The sequence below is a fragment of the Cupressus sempervirens genome, chromosome 10, assembly GCF_028749045.1.
Source record: "Cupressus sempervirens isolate cs-2001-9-10 chromosome 10, ASM2874904v1, whole genome shotgun sequence".
Lineage (NCBI taxonomy): Eukaryota > Viridiplantae > Streptophyta > Pinopsida > Cupressales > Cupressaceae > Cupressus > Cupressus sempervirens.
In genome coordinates, this window is record NC_143127.1 from 387,664,808 (window position 1) to 387,686,203 (window position 21,396).

Sequence of the window (21,396 nt, forward strand, 5' to 3'; positions counted from 1 at the left end):
ATTTTTTTTTCTACATGATTTTTGTCTAAGCAGAGATAGAAAGGCATTGCCATTGGTCCCTATAAGATCTTTCCAATTTTTGAGAGCCCAAATCATTTGGATATTCTTACACTTTCTTTTGAGAAACTACTAGTTTACCTTCTAAATTTGTTTTCTTATCAAAGATGTTATCAGCCAAAGGACATGTTGTTCCATTTCTTAATCTTGTCTCTAATCACTCCCAAATTAAAGTTTAAATTAATCAAAGGAGAAGACTTAGCCAGAGTTTTACACTATTCATATATCAAGTCCCTTAATCTACCATTGCATTGCTAATTAATATCAAATCTAAAAGGGCCAGATTTTTTTTTCCTTCTTTTCATTTGAGGATAGCATTATGGTCTAACCCTGTTTGAGGTTTAGCTTCCAAGTTGAAGTCATCAATATTACTCCAGTTAGAAGAAAGAGAAAACCTATCCAATCTAACCTAGATAAGGCTTTTACCTTGTCTCCTGTTGGACTAGGTAAACTTTTCCTCTTTAAGGTACATGTCCATTAGCTCAGTAGACTGGAAGAAATGTCCTAAGTCTACCATACTATCTAAGAAATCTTTAGAGCCACCCAGTTTCTCCAAAGGATGGAGAGGAGCCTTGAAATCTTTGTCTATCATCCATCTAATGTTCTAGCTATTTCTCATTAGATTTTTAAGGAAATCCCATTGTTTCTTTCTTTTTCCTCTTAAGTTTGAAGCATAGATGTTAAGCACATTCTAGTACCATCCAATAATAATATCATGACAAGATAAAATGATGGAATTCTCATTACATTGTAAAAGAGTACGTGTAATTTTGTTTGCATTCCATGCAACTGCCATCCCTTCAAAAGCACCCTTGAACTTGTGCGAAACCTAAAAGGAAGTCGACCAAATGTGGAGCATCACCTTGTCCAAATTATCTTGACTTATCTTTGTGTGTTTAACGGGAACCATATCAACTTTGGGTTCAAGTAAGAAACACTTCAACATATGTTGCTTAAGGTGATTGGTTAGTCCTCTAAGCATATCAAGTTAAGGGGAAATCGCTCTAGTTTCAAACATACCAAAACCCAACAACAACGAAACCATATAAAAACCTTCTTGGAACAAAGTCACCTTCAAGAATATTCTAGAGGGCCCCCATTCCTTTAGTTCCTCCTAAAACTCCATGGAGTCTACTCACTTTTCTATCTCTTTCAAAATCTAATTTATTATTTTCTTCTTTTTCTTGTCAACAACTATCCATTTCATCTCTTCGATCAAATTTGAATCATAAGCCCCTTCTAAACCTAATCTTAGATTAGGGGAGACAAGTTTACTACTAGCCATTTTGTAGGGATTAGGTCCCCTAGTGGACCCACCAAAGGAGGAATTTGGCCTAGGGATAGCCACTAAAATACATGATTTTTCTCTGGTAAGATGATATGGGGATGAGGGGCTAATCAACCCTACAAATCTAGAGAAAGAAGCTCAAGAAGCCCATGCTAACTTGTTAGGGATTTTTTTCTGAGTTGAGGTCAATAGAGAACCACCACCTCCATTTGACAGACCATCAACCCTCTTGGAAATCACCATAATCCCAAGGCCCTTGGGCTCAAAACCTAGATCATCTGGAGACCTTATGGAAGGAAGGGCCTCCTCCTAAACCTTACAAGTTAGGCCTTGAGAGTAATCCATCCACACTTCCACAAAAGGACCACCACAAGGGTTTTCCTTCTACTACGGAGCGAATAGATCTATGATTCCTGACTCTTTTTTCTGGGATCTTATATGGATCCCCAAGCTTAACCTACTGGGTAGCACAGGTCACATCTAAATGCCCAAACCTTTTACATCTTATGAAGAAAAAATCTTATTTTTCATAGTACAAGGGTTGAACATAGGACCACAACTTGGATTCAATAGTAATATCTAACATAAGAACTTGATTCATTGTCTCAATGACACAAATCTTGGCAAACAAGAGGTTTGCTTTTGTTTGGGTGATAGGTTATCAACTACCAACAATGATCCAAAGAAGTTAGCAATACCTTTAAAGACCTTGTTATTCTAGAACTCTAGAGGCAACCCTGACAACCTTTCCCATGTAGGAGCATGAGCTCCCAAGTCAATAGTTTGATCCAGCTTAGGTTTCCACTTATGGATGTTGAGTATGTTTCTCAAGTTCTAACCCAATGACCAAGGTCCATCCCTAAGAACATTGGAGACATCCTCATGGCAAACAAAGTAGAACACAAACAAGTCATTAACCAAGGCATTGATTTTAATGCTACCTTTTAAGGACCAGGTCAAAGCCACCCATTTCCTAAGTTGTTCAACTAAAGGTCTAAATAGTGGGAATTTGCCCATAAGAGTGAGCTAAATCATTTACCATTTCATCAATGATCCCATCAAGGATAGATATCATATGAATTGAGATCAAGAAAAATCTTTTAAACATTAGAGGAGGGGGTGAGGAAATACCCACAACTTTCTCTGCAAACGAGCCACCTAGAGTGGTGGGAGCAATGGTATTAACTCCAAGAGGTAGAGGAGCTAAGCTAGGCAAGACATGGCCTCAAGGGTTTATAAAAAACAAAGGGGAGCCTGCGAAACCTCCATGTTCAACCAAGAGCAGCATGATGAAGATTATGTTATGGAATTACTTGTTACAAAAGCAAAGACAACCAAATAATAACTTACTATTTGCCTAAAATAAGAAAGCTAAAATAAAAATTAATCTTTTCTCGATGGTCAACATATGAAAAAAGATAATAAGAGAGATGTTCCAAACCAACTTCTTAAACCTTGTATATTTGAAGGGAAACTAATTAGATTTTAAACTATATATTTTTAAATTAATTTAAACTATAAATATTAGTATATCTTTTATATTGTATTTTGTAGTTGTCAATATTATCTAACTTTTGTGTAGCATGTATAGTATGTTTGGAGATATCTTTTGTATTTATTATATTATGTGTTCCTTAAATGATTTAGCTTCTCTTCAAGATTTTTTTCTTTTTTATTAATTTTTTTTTTGTAGAATGTGTGGAATCATTTGTTACAAAAGAAAAGACAACCAAATAAAACCTAACTATTTGCCTAAAACAAGAAAGCTAAAATAAAAATTAATCTTTTCTCTATGGTCAACATATGAAAAAAGACAGTAAGAGAGATGTTCCAAACCAACTTCTTAAACTTTATATATTTCAAGTGAAACTAGATAGAGTAAAACATTTTTTTGTTAAATTAATTTAAACTATAAATATTATTATATTTTGTAGGTGTAAATATTATCTAATTTTTGTGTATTGTGTATAGTATGTTTGGAGATATCTTTTGTATTTATTATACTATTTGTGGGTTAAATGCTTTAGCTTTTGTCCAAGATTTTTTTAATTTTTTTATATTAATTAAGTGTTCTTTAAAAAAATCATATTTTAAATAGTTTACGATCAATAATTGTTATATATGACTATAAGTTATATCCTTCGTGGAGCAACATATATGCACCCCTAGCCAATGTTAAATAATAAAAATCTTTTATACTTCCATTGAATAATGATATATATATGTTGCACAACACATATCCTTGTTAAAGGTAACCTTGTGCATATCATTGTTAAGGGTATCCTTGCCCCTTAAGAGAGGATACAAATGTCCCTACCGAGAACAGTACCCATTACTGACTAGAGGAAGCTATACATTAACGAGACAACAACGTCAGGGAATGGCAAGGATACGGCGGTGTATGGGGTGCATTAACTCCTCCTTCGTCTCATTATGAATTCAATGAACCAAAATCACAGACCATTTTCAGAGGGAAAATTAATGTGAGAGTAAAACGACCCAACTCGTTGCCGTCAATGTTGACTGTTTGATAGAGTGTTTTTAAATAGCCAAATGCAACTAGCCCATATTCTCATCGAATACTCAAAAAAGAGTTGTAAACGTGTCGTAATTCTTTCAAATTTCCAAGCACAAAACTCATCCAAATCAAAAATATAAATTATATTGAGGAAGGCAAAGTACGTAGGAAAGAAAATCCCCGCACTACTCTGGTTGCAAGAAAACGAATTAAAGGTCGGCAAGGAGAAGTTTGTAAACATTTCACCCTCCTGAAAAAGAAAATCCCCGCACATGTTTTCATTACCTGCACCGACACGGCATTTGACTAAATTCCAGTTTTGCTCTTCTCACGTTTGTTACGTCTGGAAAGAAAACTATGTAAATGACCCAACGTTTGCTCGATAAATAGCACCAGACTACATTACTCTTCCTAAAAACAACTCGAGAAAAAATAGTTGAAAATTGTTTGCAGTTGTATTATGGAGGCCGTCACAGGTCATGCGCTCTTGCTTCCTTTTCCTGCACAGGGACACATTACTCCCCTAATGCAGCTAGCCAACATTCTCACTGCCAACCATATCGTGGTTACGTTTGTTAACACAGATTTCATAGAGAAGCGTTTGAATCATGACTGTACTAGTAGTGAATACATGAGGTTTGAGAGCTTCCCAGACGGTCTTCCGCCAGATCACGTCCGCACTTTGAAGTTGCCCGAACTTTGTGAGTCCCTGCGAAAGCACGGCCCATTTCATGTGGAGAATATTGTTAAAAAGATGACGCCACCGCTGACAATGATCGTTTCAGACGGAGTATTCTCTTTCACTCAGCAGATCGCAGACAAATTTGGCGTACCCAGAGTTGCCTTTTGGACACCTAGTGCCTGCGGCTTCTCTGCATACTTTTACATGCCCCTCCTCATTGATCAAGGCTATATCCCACTCAAAGGTACTGAAAATTTATTCTTTCTCGTATTTATGTATGCATAACTACATGCTTAGGTCTACATATGTAATAGTGGCGTTGATTTGGTTACAGATGAGAGATCAGATGGGTGCAAGAACGATTTGATCACTTGTATTCCCGCGATGGAAACTCTGCGGGTGAAAGATCTGCCAAGCTTTCTGACAGTAACGGACGCCACAGATTATATGTTTGAGTACATGCTGAAGGAGGCGCAAAACACTAAGCAAGCTTCCTTAGTTCTTCTGAACACATATGAGGAACTAGAGAGACCCGTGTTGGCTGATCTGAATGCTAAATTCGGTAATGACAACGTGCTCTCCATCGGTCCGCTTCTGCTCGGCTCTGTTGTTGCGGGCTCAAAGAGCAGCATATGGAATGAAGAAACGTCTTATTTAGAGTGGCTTGATAAACAAGAAGAAACATCAGTAATATATGTGTGCTTTGGAAGCATCACTGTGTTATCAGAGGAAGAGCTTGTGGAGTTTGCGTGGGGACTGGAGGCAAGCAATCGGCCGTTCTTGTGGGCCATTCGCCCTGATCTCGTTCGAGGCAAATCTGCGGTGCTTCCTTGTGAGTTTCTTGAGAGAACGAAGGGGCGAGGGTTTTTCGTTAGCTGGGCGCCACAAATTAAGGTTTTATCTCATCCCTCTGTGGGAGGGTTTCTTACTCACAGCGGATGGAACTCTACAATTGAGAGCATATGTTCGGGGGTGCCCATGATTTGCTGGCCATTCTTTGGAGAGCAGCCCACAAACAGGAGATTTGTAGATGATGTTTGGAAGGTCGGTTATGAAATGGGGGAGAACGTTTTAAGAGAAGAGGTGGAGGTGTTGGTGAGGAAATTGATGAACTTGGAGGATGAAGGAGGTAGAGAGATGAGAAGTAGATTGAAAAAGTTCAAAGAGAACGCGATTGCTTCAGTTGAAGTGGGTGGAACTTCCTACAAGAATTTGCAGGAATTTTTAAGGCGAATGGACATCATGAAAATGGGTAACTGAAACTCATCACATTTCTTTGGATTCTGTACTGTATTTTGGTGGGCCGTTGATGACTTGTTTGAAGCCTACATGATAGATGATGAATTGGAGTTTCAATTCTTTCTGAAATCACAAGTAACTTATGACTTTTTGAGGTCTACGTGATAGAGGATGAATTGGAATATTCAGATACTCATTCTTTGAGAAATCACAAGTAGCACTTAATTTGATATATTTGTTTTTTTTTTTTTTTCCTAATCAAATATCTAGGTTGACGTAGACCTACGAAAGGGATTGTGTTGCTAAGTATAAAAACAATTCATGGACGATACTGATTATTAGCTTTCAATAAAATTCATAGCGAAACACGTAAGGATATTAATATGTTTTTTTAATGACATTGTGATTTCTACGCATTATAAAATAAAAAGTGATGTTAATAAGGGTGGATATAAAATAATAATAACTAGCAGCCAGGCCTGGAATTTGACGGCCGTCCCTGTCTGTCATATGATTTTTTCATTATAAAATGTTGATTGTCAATTTTTTTGTTTTAAAATAATTTAAGTTTAAATATTTTATATTTTACAAATTTATTATATAAATTAGTAATCTTTATGAATGAATTATAATTATAAATTAGTAATCTATACAAAAGTCTCAAATAAACGAAGCAAGTTTCTAAGTTCGGTTCATGTATTTACTTTAACAGAGTTGACAGTAAAAAATGTAGCCTATCAATTCGTACGGTCTTACAATTTTTTAACCTATCATATATGATTCAAAAATTGAAAAACAACCAATACGGCCATCAAATTTCAGGCCTACATGTAGCGATGTGCCCATAGAAAATATATAGTATCTATTAATAATGTAAAAAAGAAATATAAATATTATAGATGATTAAGTGATGATTGATAATTTGCATAATACCAAAGGAAAAAATGTGGTTATCAATAAAAGATAATATTTTTTAAATCTATCACTTTTATGTTTATCAATAGGAAATTATTTTTAAAAATTATTATTATTATAAAAAATAATAAATTTCAATTAATTTGCAATTAAAATATAATTATTTTTAAATTTATTTAAAATAGAATAAGAAATAAAATAAAAATTATATTTAGGTAAGAGCCTCCAACACAATGGTAATTTGTGAGCCTTTTATGTGCGAAGTCTTGGGTTTGAATTTTTTTAACACATAAAATTAATTAATTCAAATAAATAACAATAATTAATCTAGGCTTCATTGTTTAACAATAATAAAAAAAAAAATTATATTTAATTGATTATCATCTCAAAAAATTAAATAGGAAAAAAATTCTATTTTCAAAAATAATAAAACTAATTAATTTCTAAAAATAATTATCAATTTTTAGATATTGTTTTAGACTTTTGATTAAAGATTGGCATTTAAAAGATTTACATAAAAAACTACAACCTTACTTTTGTTTCTAAAAATCTTTATCATTTTTAAAGATATTATTTTAGCCTTTTGTTTAAAGATTAGCATTTAAAAGATTTGCATGGAAAACTATGATTGTTAATCTTGTTTCTAAAATTCTTTACTCTTTAAAGATTATTTTAGCCTTTTCTTTATTTTAGTCTTTTCTTTTAAGAATGATTTTAAGGAGATTTGCATGGAAGACTATCTAATAGAACATTACAAAGAATTTAATATTTTATATCATATTAATGTAAAATAAAAATAATTTCATGTGTGCATAATGAAATATTTATTAGACAATTTATTAATTTATTTAGCTCAATTTTGTATAAATATTATTTATAATTAGTTGCATGTATAATAGTTTCAAATATTTATTATAATACAAAATCAATAAATCGCCTGTTTCAAATATTTATTTAACATTAAAGCTACTTTATTATTTGGATATTTCTTACAGTAATAATATGATATCAATGTTAGTAAAATAACAATAATGTTGACATATAGTCTTGAAAACCATTAATTTAGTATCATGTATACTTCTATTACAAAATCTAATCATATTCATTATTGCATTCTTGAATTAAAATTTTGCATCTCTTTTACACATGCTTGTTAAAAAAACAACAATAAGCTTATTGATATTGTCAAGATATTATTGTAAAAAAAAATGACTTTAATGAAGAGAAAAAACATTATCTCAAGATTGGGTACATCAACCTTGAATGGGTAACTATCAATAAATCTTTTCATTCTATGTATAACAAAATACATCACATTAAAATTAGATTTAAATTATGCAATAAGGCACATAGCCTAGATTCATCTCCTCTTATAACTACAAAAAAAATTCAAAAATATTAAATATTTTAAATAGGATATCTAGATCTATCAATAAAAAATTAAAAAAATCCCAACCAACAAACCAAGAATAACTAGTTCTAAAAAATCTAAACTATAAAAATGTATAAGAAACATGTGAGTAACTAAACAAAAATTGAATTACAATGTGATGATCCATGAAAATTAAAATGCATTTAATATAAGAAATGAGTATATTTTTTTAAATCATCTAAGAAAAAGAGCTTTATATTCTAGATTTAATAAAAAAGTTTGTTTCTAAAAGACAAAAAAAATCCATAAGTTTAGGAGCTAAAAAATAGAGATAGTAGTAAAAATTAGAAGCTTTTTGATAGTTTCTATAATTAAAAAATTTAATATGAGCAACTGATCCTTATTGGAGAAATTAAATAAAATGGGGAACGGCTAAAAATTTTTGGCAAAAAATTGTTAAAATTGAGAGCAAATCCCTCACATATAAGCCTATCAGCTTAAAAATGGATGTTACTATTAGTGGATATAAAGTAGACAAAACTACTAACTAGAATTAATGGTTAAAAGAGTTGGTACATTATAATTCACAAATTAATATAAAAAAAAAATATTACAATATTTGTGAGATTTGATGTAAATTTTACATCAAGAATTAGAAGTAATAGTACTAATATTTATTCATAATTATAAAAAATGGTATACAAGGATCTTTGTAAAAAAATTTTTTTTGACTTTTTGTGACTTGTTATATATAATGGAGGCAGTAGAAATTGAAGTCAATGTTGACTTTTATTGTCTTTACATTTCAAAATGATGTTTTTCACACAATCAAAATGATATATATTTAGGTTGGACTAATTAATGTTGTAATACATTTTAAGAATTTGAAGAGCTAGTATGTTATGATAAACATAATTCGAGTTCAAATAAATTTTGGTTTGATAGATTAATAGCTACATATGAGATAGTTCCCCTGGAATTATCCTCAAAGTAATTAAAAAACTTAACCTAGTCTATATGAAGTGAGACCATGCCACTAGTGGCATGTTGTGATGGTTAAGTTGTTGTGTTGTTATCCTTGCCATCAAGGTTCAAATCTCATGGGGATGAGGTCCCCCGTTTGTGGCCTCACTGGTTCATAGCTCCAGGTCAAAGCGTTTACCCCTCTTTAAAAAAAAATATATATATATGAAGTGAGACCATAGAGAAGGGACCTCACCCCAAAAGAAAAAAAACACCACCGCTAACCATATTTGGAAACCCCGTCAATAGGGAAATGGGGGTTAGAAATAAGGACAATTAACTCTGAGATTTTTCTTTGTTTTTAGAACTAGAACAAAGAAGACTGTTAAAGTTGATTTTATTTTCCTCCTTCTTTTGAACCACTATCCAATTTCCTTCTCTACTCTCAAGACCAAAGATCTTCATTTAAAGTACTATGGATTTTTCTGATTGCTCTCCCACGTCCATATCTTTATTCACTCTATCTTGAATGTTGTGTTTCCTTTCATGAGGGGGCATCCTCAAATCCCTTAGATCTTTCCCAACCAAAGAATTACTATAAATATAAAATGAGTGATGAAATGGAATAAAACATAAATGAAGAAGACAAAATATACGAACACAAATATTTGTCGGGGTTCAAAAAATTTGCCTGTGTTCACACTTGAGTAGAGAACTATTATATTAATCCAATTTCAATCTGATATAATACATGACTATACACATCTATTTATACATTCACAACAACCATTTAAAAAATTCACAAGACATTGAATAGTCAGTGTGGTCGTTGGGCTTCATACCCCAATAATCTCCCCTATGAAGTCCAATCGATACAACCATGCACACAAGTATCTCTTGCTTCCTATTTTGAATGTGAGAGAATAATAATCCCTTGATAAGATCTCGAAGTTTCTTGAGATCCATTGATGAAGGTAGGGTAGGCTTGAGAAAAAACCTCAATTAGACCATATTGGACAAAAAAGAATTCACTTTCTACACCCTCAAGAAATATCTCTATTGGGCCCATTTGCCGTTGCACCAAAAGCCATGACTGTTAGTGCATGGAACACCACATGAAAAATACCCAACCCTAAGCCCTTTTATACAAGTATTAAACCGCTTTAGGGTTATAACATGTCAGCAATATGTCGGCCATAATATGTCGGCTACCATGTCGGCTACTACCCAAAAAAAATTTTTATGACTATTTATGAAGTATGTACAGTACTTTCCTGATCAGTCACCACAATCTAACAATCTCCCACTTGGGGACTGATCAGGCTCCACACTAAACAACAATCTCTCACTTGGAGACTGATCCTGTAGCAATACCACTACCACATGGGGCTCCCACTGGATCAAACCATCCTGGACTCTACTGTTCTTTTATTCATTTTCAATCTAAAAGACCAACCGAAGCTGAAGAGGAGTTCAGCTTCTTCCTTGTTACAACCTTTGTCAACATATCTGCTGGATTGTCATTGGTATGTATCTTCTCCAGCTTTAATTTTCCATCCTCCAAAACTGACCGAATGAAATGGTACCGCAACTGTATGTGTTTGGTCTTAGAATGCAGAGCTGAATTCTTAGCAAGATGAATGGTACTCTGACTATCTGTGAACAAATAATTATCCTTCTGAGGATGTCCCAATTATTCCAAGAAGAACTGAAGCCATATCATCTCTTTGGCTGCCTCTGTAGAAGCAACATACTCTGCCTCTATAGTGGAGAGAGCATTAATCTTCTGTAACCTAGAAACCCAGCTCACGGTTGCAACACCAACAGTAAAGACATAACCTGTAGTACTCCTCCTAGTATCAATATCCCCAGCCAAATCTGAGTCAACATAGCCCTGTAAATCAGTAGTAGAGCCCCCAAAGTGTAAACACTTATTGGATGTTCCTCTCAAATATCGGAGAATCCACTTGACAGCATTCCAATGCTCAAATCCTGGATGACTCATATACCTGCTAACAACTCCCACTGCATGTGCAATATCTGGCCTAGTGCATACCATAGCATACATCAAGCTTCCTATAGCTGAAGCATAGGGTACCTTGGACATCTTATCCTCCTCTTCTTGTGTCTTGGGACACATTTCCTTAGTCAATTTCAAATGACTGGGTAAAGGTGTGTTGATAGCTTTAGCATTCTCCATAGAGAAACGTTGCAACACCTTCTCAACATAATCAGCTTGAGATAGCATCAATATTCTATTCTTCCTATCTCTGCAAATCTTCATACTGAGGATTTGTTTTGCTGCCCCCAAATCCTTCATAGCAAATGCATGTGCTAATTGGCGTTTCATCCCCTTAATATGATCCATGTTAGACCCAGCTACAAGCATATCATCAACATATAAACATAAAATAATGTAGCTATCATCATCCAACCTCTTAAAATAAACACAGTAATTTGAATGACACCTATTATATCCATGCTCATGCATGAAACTATCAAATTTCAGATACCATTGCCGAGGTGCTTGCTTCAAGCCATATAAACTTTTCTTCAATTTGCACACTAAGTTCTCCTTACCTTTGACCTCAAAACCCTGTGGTTGAGCCATATATATTTCTTCATCCAAATCACCATGAAGAAAGGCTATTTTAACATCCATCTGCTCTAAATGCAAATCTTCAGTAGCCACAAGACTTAAAATAGTACGAATAGAAGTCATTTTAACAACAGGAGAAAATATCTCATCAAAATCAATTCCCTTTTTCTGTGCAAATCCTTTGACAACTAACCTGGCTTTAAATCTTTTCTTACCTCCTTCCTCTTCTTTCAACCTGTAAACCCATTTATTCTATAAAGCCTTTTTACCTCCAGGCAACTTGCACAAATCCCATGTCTTATTTTTCAGCAAAGAGTCCATTTCATCTTTCATTGCAGACTCCCACTGAATCTTAGTATCCACCTGCATAGCTTCATCATAACTTTCTGGTTCACCAGCATCAGTAAGTAAAATAGAATACAAAGAGGGAGAAATCCTTTGTGGAGGTCTAATTTTCCTTGTTGACCATCTAACATTCACTGGTATGTGTGGTATTTTTTGTTGCAGTTATTGCACATCATGAGGAATGGCTGGAACATCAGCTTTCAAAGTATCATCCAGCACTACATAATCATCTTCTTTCTCCTCATGTTGCTGCAACAGATCTTTGTACAACACTTTTTCATTGAATATGACATCCCGGCTTCTTATAATTTTATGATTTTCAAAATCCCAAAGCCTATAGCCAAATTCATTAATGCCATATCCAACAAAGACACATTTCTTTTATTTAGCTTCTAGCTTGGTTCTATTTTCAGAGTCTATATGAGCAAAAGCTTCACAACCGAAGGTCTTGAGAAAAGAATAACTCACCTTCTTACCAGTCCATGCTTCCTCTGGAATACCACAGCCCAAAGGAGTAGAGGGACCTCTATTAATCAAATATACTACAGTATTGACAGCTTTTGCCCACATTTGTAAGGGCAACCCAGCATGCAACCTCATGCTCCTTGTGCGCTTCATTATAGTCCTGTTTGTGCGTTCAGCCACTCCATTTTCCTGTGGAGTCCTTGGAATAGTTTTTTGTCTACAAATACCATTAGTGGAGCAATAATCTTCAAATTCATGACTGCAATACTCACCACCATTATTAGATCTGAGACATTTTAATTTCTTACCAGTCTCATTTTCAACCAAGCATTTCCATTTCTTAAAAGTTTGAAGTACATTAGATTTCTGTCTAAGGAAATAAACCCATACTTTTCTAGTTGCATCATCAATAAATGTAACATAATAATGAGAGCCACCAAGGGAAGATACCTGGGCTGGTCCCCATACATCTGTATGCACAAGCTCTAATTTCTCCTTTTTGTTTTCCTTCCCTGTCTTTACAAAACTCACTCTCTTTTGTTTTCCATACACACAACTTTCACAGAAATCCATATTCACACATTTTAGACCTGGTAAAACTTTCCTTGAATGAAGTACTTTCATACCTTTCTCACTCATGTGCCCAAGTCTATTGTGCCACAGCGTTGTATCAGAATCTACAGCAGCTATTTGTTCTCCCTGCTCAACTGCAGTAATTGTTCCTGAATATTCATTTTTCTCTGAAACAATCAAAGTAGAAGGAACAATATGACCTGTACAAATATATAAGGTGCCTACTTTCACACCTTTTGCTACTACAAGGGAACCTTTTGAAACCTTCCAATTTTTATCATTAAAAGTAACTACACAACCCTTATCACGGAGTTTCCCTGCTGAAATTAAATTTCTACTTGGTTTTGGAACATGTCTTACCTCATGTAGTAGCCAATGATTCCCATTCTACAACTTAATCTTAATTTTTCCCTTTCCAACAATCTGACAGGGTTCATTATCCCCCAAATAAACAAGCCCAAAATCCCCTTGGACATAATCAATGAAATAACCTCTATGAGGTGTAGCATGAAATGAAGCACCAGAATCTAAAACCCATGAATCATCAACACTCTCTAAAGATAGAAGCAAAGCATCCTCTTCGGATTTGTTACTTACCACATTTGCCTCCTTGTCTCCATCTGATTTATCTCCTTCATTTTTCTTTCGATTCCAGCAATCTTTCTTTTTGTGCCCTGGTTTCCCACAGTACCAGCAATCATTTGGTCCTCTCGATTGAGACCTCCTCCCCTTTGACTTTCCTCTTGATTTCCCATGATTTCCAGAGTTACTTCCTCTTTCAGTCATTCTGCCCCTGCTTTGTGCATTTAAAGCACTTCTTGATGTAGATCCACCTGAGGATTTTCTACGAGTTTCCTCACTTAAAATAACACTAATCACATCATCATATTTTAGGGTACTAGATCCAGGAACAGAATTACTCACCACCATTACCAAGCCATTCCAGCTTTCAGGAAAAGAACACAAAATCAAGAGAGCCCTAATTTCTTCATCAAAATTGATACCCACAGAAGATAATTGACTAGTAATAGTATTAAACTCATTTAAATGATCTGCAACAGATCCACCTTCTGCCATTTTCATATTAAATAAACGCTTCATGAGAAATACCTTATTTGAAGCGGAGGGCTTTTCATACAGTGTCGCTGGGGTTTTCATCAAATCTTCTGTCGTCTTTGCTTTTGTAATATTAAATGCCACCGATGGTGCCAAGCATAACTGAATGCTTTCAAGTGCCTTTCTGTCCAAAAGATCCCATTCAGCCTCTGACATAGTTCCTTGATTCTTGGCTTTTCCTTCCAACGGCTTCCATAAATCCTTCTGATATAAATAGTCTTCCATTTGCATCTTCCATAACTGGAAGTTCTGCCCATTAAACCTGTCAACCCTCAACTTACCCTCATCTGCCATCACTCCCACTCAACTGTGAGACTCCCACTTAACCGTGAGACTTTCCTGCAAAGGATAACTGAAAGACAACCTTGCTCAGATACCACTTGTTAGGTCCATTTGCCGTTGCACCAAAAGCCATGACTGTTAGTGAACATGGAACACCACATGAAAAATACCCAACCCTAAGCCCTTTTATACAAGTATTAAACCGCTTTAGGGTTATAACATGTCAGCCATATGTCGGCCATAATATGTCGGCTACCATGTCGGCTACTGCCCAAAAAAAATTTTTATGACTATTTATGAAGTATGTATAGTACTTTCCTGATCAGTCACCACAGTCTAACAATCTCTTCTCTCAACACCACTTTGAGCGAAGATTGAATAAATTATTTCAACTAGTCAAAGGTCAAATTTAGGACACTTCTACAAGAATCTTCCCTCGTCATTCTTCCTTTTGGAATTGAAAAATGCTTATCAGCAGCAACACCAACCAAACTCCTTGTGAAGAATAAACCATCATGGGTGCGTATGTCACATCCATTCCCAAGACAATCCCCATTAGCATATAGTAAATGTACATTGGTTTCTAGATAGCTTTCGCAAATGTCTCATTGTCCTGAACACTAGAGGGAGTAATATTCTAATGTGGAGGTCCATGTTTGTGCTAACAATGAACGAGAAAACCTAAATTTCAATGTTCATTTCCATGTAAAAATGTTAGATTTAGTAGTCTTCCATAGTCCAAACATTGCTCTTTTCCAACTTCAAGTAAAATTAATATTTAATAATTTTTTATTTTCTAATTCTATGCAAAAATGTTGAGAGATGTCAAATTTGAGAATATTTTACATTCATAATTATAAACAGTCATCAAATTTATTATTTAGTGGACATAATTAATAATTTTTTTTATAAGTATAGAAGAGTGTTCACAATATAAGTAAAGATGTAAAAAACATTCACTCATTAAATAAACATATCCATGTTTGGATCAACTATATTTATATCTCTTTGGAAATTTTAGTCTAATGTTAAAAAGTTGTTGAAGATATAGAGGTAGTGGGGAAGCCACTAACTTCCAATGTTGTGGAAAGATCTATCTCGAGGGGGATTGCATTGAAAAATAATAATTGGAACTTGCACAATATTTCTTTGAGATGGTATGCTTTTCATATTAATACCATTATTGACATCATGTTGAATAAATATCTTGGTTACTAGGAGTTAGGGGAAAATTACAGTATATCACTATTGCACAAGAATACATTTTTTCTAATAAAAATGAGTATTGGCCCCTTCTTTCTAGGGAATATATTTAATCTTCATTAGTATCTTGAATTGTTGAAATGGAAGGATGGTACACTATTTGTAGAGATCAAAGTAAACATATATACAATATGCTTAAAGATGATTTTCAAATTATTGATTGGATTAATGTAGCCTAGGGTTGTCATTAGTCCAAGCCTACAAGGTATTTTGTGTTGAATAAGATATGGAGTAGTTAATGTGAATCTAAAAACACTTGTCTTAGGTAGCTTTTGCTACTTAGGAAGGTAGTTGTTGGAGATGTTTCATCCTCATGGAGCTAGAACCTATATGTTGTCTACTTTGTAACATTGTTGAGTGAGTGGGTCATATTTTCTTTGAATGTCATTTTGTAGTTCATATAAATTAGTTTATCTTTCTAGGACAACATGTTGTCTAGAATAAAACCCTTATTTTTTCTAGGATATAATTTTAAGCTATTTTAGTGATGGATTTTGATGATTCTCAATAAATTTTGATTTATTTTCTTTTGTGAGATCCTATTATTTTTATGTGCCAAGAAGAATGAAGAGAGTTTTCAGCACAAAAAAAAGGAGACTCGCTACGTTTAACAATAAAATCACACTTATTTCTATATTGACACAAGTTTCTATAGTCATTGAGATACCCAAATATAGATTCATGATCCTAGCACATCAAGGGGCAATGCTATTATACAAGTCTGATAGAAGATCAACTCACTTTTTTCATGCATAAAAAGGTATGCTAAACTAGGATGAACTTAAGGCATTGGAACAAGTTTTGAAACATAATTAGATCACTAAAGAAATTGTGGAGGCAAAGAACAAGGATCCAAAACAACTTGATGCTTTGAGATGGGACCATGTTGCTTCTCTTGATGTTGAGCCACCTTTAGCAATATTTGAGTTTGACTAGGTTAATGTCAACAACAACAATGTGGGCTCATGGGATTGATGTTTTTAGCACTTTTTTCTTCTTCTTAAGTTTTACATAAAAACTCGCTAGATGTTTAAGTATTCTCGTAAATTGTCATATATATCTATCAGGGATAGTATGTTATAATCATACATACTGAAACAATATGACAATGTCTTAATACTTTTGTGATTAGATTTGATGTTGTAGTCACATGTATTTGTGAACTCTTTCTTATAGAAAAATAGAGAAAATATCTACATTGATGTTCACATGGGAATGGTATGGTATATCTACATCCCCATGCCCTTAGTGCTCTATAGTCTCACCTGTAAGAGACTTGGTTAAATTTTCTTGTTACTTTGAGGCTAATTCCAAGGGAGCTACCACATATGTAGCTATTGATCTATCTCAAAAGAATACTTATCATGTTTATCATTACATACTAACTCTTTAAACTATTAAAATATATTATGACATTAATTGGTCCAACCTAAATATAAAATATCATTTTAATTGCATAAAAAATATAATTTTAAAATCCAAAAGCAATATATGTTAATATTAACACCACTTTCTAATTCTTCCATTATATATAACAAGTCAAAAAATATTAAAATAAATGTTTACAAATATCTTTTTTTTTTTTATAATTATAAATAAACATCGCTATTATATCTTCTAATTCTTTGTTTAAGATCTACATCAAATATCACTAATAATATATTAATTAAAACATACGAACTCTTTTGACTGTCAATTTTCTAATATGTCTATTTTATATCTACTATGAACATCACTTTTTATTTTACATCCACCGATATTAACACCACTTTCTATTTTATTAGACCTTACAAATCACACTCTGATAAAAAACATACTAAGATCCTTGCATGTTTGACCATGAATTTTATTGACAGCTACGAATAGCATCGCCCATGAATTCTGTATATACTAAAGCATCTCATTCCGTGTCATAGGCCTACGTCAACCTAGATATTTGATTTGATTTAAAAACAAATATCTAGTTGTGATTTGAGACAGAATTGGAAGTGTCCGAATACTCCAATTCATCCTATATCATGTAGACTTCAAACAATTCATCAAAATACAAAACCACCAGTGACCCACCAAAAAAATAAAGAATCAAAAGCAATTTGATGAGCCTTTGAATTTTTTCAATGAGAACACCAAGTATGGGTTCCGTGTTTTAGCAGGTAATCGAAACCTATGTAGTCGGCAAAGTTAAATGTCAAACCATAACTCCTCGCCGACCTGTATTTCATTTTCATGAACAAGAAAAGTGCGAACTAGATCTTTATTTTTTTCTCTCTTCTTGGATATGTTTGTGCTTGAAAATTTGAAAGAGTATTGACACCATTTAATATATGGTTTTAAGATTTTTTCATTTCAACATACAATAAGAATCTTGGCTAGTTGTATTTGGATATTTATGTGGCCTCTGCAACATCCATTTCGAGTTCAAAACTCAAGCAAACATTCAACATTGATGGCAATGACTTGGACTGTTTTAAAGTGGCAATTGCTTGACCCCTTACTGACACTTGGGCTTGGCATTCAAAATGGTGCTGTGATTTTGGTTCATTGAATTCAAAATGAGATGAAAGAGCATTTAATGCACCATTTCCTTACATCACTTGTATTGTTTCTATGTCTAAACTCCTAATTACTACTATCTCTTTTCTGAATTACCCTCCAATTACTATCATTAAAAAGTACTAAAAATGGACCACACGTGTTAAAGACGGGGGCTGACCCCAGAGTACAAAAGGCTGAAAAATCAACCAGAGGTTACCTCTTACTCATCTAACCAATACCAGCTTTAAACTTCAAAAAACAAATAATATCCTGAGCCAAATTAATAATATCATCAGTCATGTTAAATCACACTTGTTAATAGTTTATCATTTTTTAGTTTTCTTGGATGTTGATTGGTCTATTTGTGAAAAAAGTACTATAGTGACTACTGGGAATTCTTAGTGACCAGTAGTTAGCTTTAAGCTCTTCACTCACCTACTCAAGTTCACCAAAAAAAATCAGCAAATTTCAATATACAAATTAAGAACTGTTAGCACTAAATAAGCTTAGACGAGTACTAGCTCGTTTCCCTAATAAAATATAGATATAAAAAGTAATGGCATCGTATTCTTTAACCCACTATATTGCACTGCCAAAAGGTCCTGAAAAAGTTGCAATCCGAAATGCTAATAATTGCTTTGATGCTAACTGTCATTCACATCTTTTTGTGAATAAACCTGCCAATATAGACGTCAACCATATCACAGCACTTCCTGCCGCAGCAGCAAGAAGGCTTGCGGCTTGCAACTGTCACTACATTTGTTCCATGCGGAACATGCTTCAAGGTAGTAATGAGTCGAGGTTGGCTGCCACTAAGAACACCACTTTCTGAAGACCAGGTGTCACCATTACAGCACACATAGTGCCCAAGAATACCTCTAATAAGACCAGTGGCCAAAGATGTATTTTCCGAGTCTAAACACACATCATTCCAGACTGTTAAATATGGAACTGCTAGAACTAACGCTGTGGAATTCAAACTATTCATTAGCATTTTCAACATCTACGCGACTAGAGTGGAGGTTGTGAGAGGAACAATAGCTTTGCAAATGTGTCTGATAAACTTAGGGAAGTAACTCCCCAAAGTATGGCTATGAACACGTATTTATTATAAATCTTGTAGATTTCAACGTAGTAAACTCCATCCTCAAATTCGCTAGATATCTTTCAATTATGTTACTGCACACATGTGGATCCAGCTATACAGCAACAATCTCCAATTTCATATTTGGAGATTCGTTGGCAGACGCAGGAAACAACAATCACCTGCAATACGCGCTCCCCAAGGCCAACTTTCCCTGGTATGGTATTGATTTCGCTGGCGGTGTTGCCACCGGCAGGTTCACCAACGGCCGCACCATCGGAGATATTATAAGTCCGTATATTTTCATTTTTTCATTTCATTTCATGCCTTTTAATCCAATATATGTTACTGATTATGCTCTTCATCTCATTACTTTTGCAGCGAAGAAGCTGGGGTTGGCTAATCCGAAGCCTTATCTCTCTCTATCTCGCAACGACACTGCAATCTTACAAGGTGTTAACTACGCTTCAGGGGGAGGCGGAATCCTCAACGAGACGGGGTTTCTATTCGTAATAATTATAAATACTCTCTTCTTCTCACAATCAAATTTATTTATTTATTTATTTCCATTGGTATTCCTGATTATACATACGTTGTTGGAAACTTGAACGCAGATTGAAAGGCTATCATTCGACAAACAGATAGAGTACTTCGAAGCTACGAAAGGTGCGATAGAGGAGAAGATCGGAGCGAGAAAGGGGCAGAAGCTGTGCAACGAGGCTCTCTACTTCATTGAAATGGGCAGCAACGACTTCATTAACAACTATCTTCTTCCCGTTGCTACCGATGCTCAGAAATACACTCCACGCTCCTTCATCAACCTCCTCACTTCTACCTTGAGCCAACAACTCACGGTAGTTATTAAGACCAGTCATGTTTTTCTTCTTCTTTTTTAAGGGTTGTTATAAGCAAACATGTATATGTCCAGTTAATTGAATTGGATTTGGATGGTGAAATGAATGTGCAGAGCCTCCACTATCTGGGGGCCCGCTGGAATGCATTCCCTCGCAGCGTTACAAGAGCGGCAGCAACGACAGCTGCGTGAAAGAATTGGACTCCCTGATCGTTGATTTCAATGGGAGCGTGCAGAAGCTAATTCAGCGCCTCAATTCTCATCTCTACAGCGTCAAAATAACGTATGCAGATACTTACACCATGGTCATGAAGCTCGTCCAAAACCCACAACATTACAGTATGTCAATACTAATAGAGACTCTATTGAGATTAATATGTATTTTCATTGAGAAGTGCCTAATGCATGAGTTTGATAATATTGCAGGTTTCAAGGATTGGAAGGCTCCGTGCTGCAACGTGGACACGAGCTTTGGGCAGCTCTGTCTTCCCAACTCAAACCTGTGCAGCGATCGGGAAGAAGGTGTGTTTTGCGATGCTTTCCACCCCACTGACGCTGCAAACGCCATTCTCGCTGAGGATCTTCTCGCCCATCCAGATATCATGCAATACAAACCAACTGCCTCTTCCCCTGCCCCCGCTCCCGCATCTTAATCTTCCTAATTATGTCACTACTTTTGCCACACTGCCCCGCAACATTCCTAGCTTATGTTGTTCGTGTGCTTCAAATTACTGTAAAACAAAAGGAATTCCAAAGTATGGTGTTAATAATGGAACACGTCTATATCCACTCTTCTATTGAGAGAACATATCCTATACTTGAAGGAGCTCATTCATTATCTAAAAGTTTGACTGATGAAGTGTCACCTGAAGTGCATAAATATAGGTGAATCCTGCATGTTGTTTATTTTCAATTCTTAATAATATGTTTATTATTATTATTTTGTATATTGTCAGAATGTGGAGCCAGCTATACATCAACAATTTCCCCCCACCCCACTTATATGCATCGTATACCCCATCCCATTGTTCGGTCGGTCGGGGCACGATCTGTCGATTGTAGTTCATTCAAGCAAAATTCGTCGCACTTACATTCAAGAAAATGGTCGGAATTATCTGATACTTATTTATTATATTGTCTGCGTCTTCATTAGTTCCTGCGGCGTACCCCCCACATCCTTATTTTAAATATCAATTTTTTTTTCTGCTGTTTTTCATTTTTAACTGTTTGAAGAGAAGAAGCTTATT

At 34.7% G+C, this 21,396-nt stretch overlaps 2 protein-coding genes across 2 annotated transcripts; both read left to right on the forward strand.

The window, feature by feature from the left end:
- The first annotated feature begins 4,269 nt into the window (after nucleotides 1–4,269).
- LOC149534289 (linamarin synthase 2-like) lies at nucleotides 4,270–6,014 on the forward strand. Its single transcript, XM_089806543.1, has 2 exons — nucleotides 4,270–4,789; nucleotides 4,880–6,014. Exons 1-2 carry the CDS (start codon nucleotides 4,324–4,326, stop codon nucleotides 5,803–5,805), a joined length of 1,392 nt encoding a protein of 463 aa, XP_089662669.1. The 5' UTR covers nucleotides 4,270–4,323; the 3' UTR covers nucleotides 5,806–6,014.
- A 13,371-nt stretch (nucleotides 6,015–19,385) lies between these two features.
- Nucleotides 19,386–20,836, forward strand: LOC149534290 (GDSL esterase/lipase At5g37690-like). Its single transcript, XM_089806001.1, has 5 exons — nucleotides 19,386–19,587; nucleotides 19,678–19,805; nucleotides 19,911–20,166; nucleotides 20,264–20,488; nucleotides 20,576–20,836. The coding sequence occupies exons 1-5, from the start codon at nucleotides 19,386–19,388 to the stop codon at nucleotides 20,800–20,802; spliced, it is 1,038 nt and encodes a 345-aa protein (XP_089662127.1). The 3' UTR covers nucleotides 20,803–20,836.
- Nucleotides 20,837–21,396: the final 560 nt, after the last annotated feature.

Excerpts from the sequence above, each read along its gene's own strand:
- LOC149534289 (XM_089806543.1), top strand. The coding sequence starts at position 4,324 with ATGGAGGCCGTCACAGGTCATGCGCTCTTGCTTCCTTTTCCTGCACAG. Across the intron at positions 4,790-4,879 it reads AGGCTATATCCCACTCAAAG|ATGAGAGATCAGATGGGTGC; the intron begins GTACTGAAAATT and ends ATTTGGTTACAG.
- LOC149534290 (XM_089806001.1), top strand. The coding sequence starts at position 19,386 with ATGTTACTGCACACATGTGGATCCAGCTATACAGCAACAATCTCCAAT. Across the intron at positions 20,167-20,263 it reads CACGGTAGTTATTAAGACCA|AGCCTCCACTATCTGGGGGC; the intron begins GTCATGTTTTTC and ends ATGAATGTGCAG. Across the intron at positions 20,489-20,575 it reads CCAAAACCCACAACATTACA|GTTTCAAGGATTGGAAGGCT; the intron begins GTATGTCAATAC and ends ATAATATTGCAG.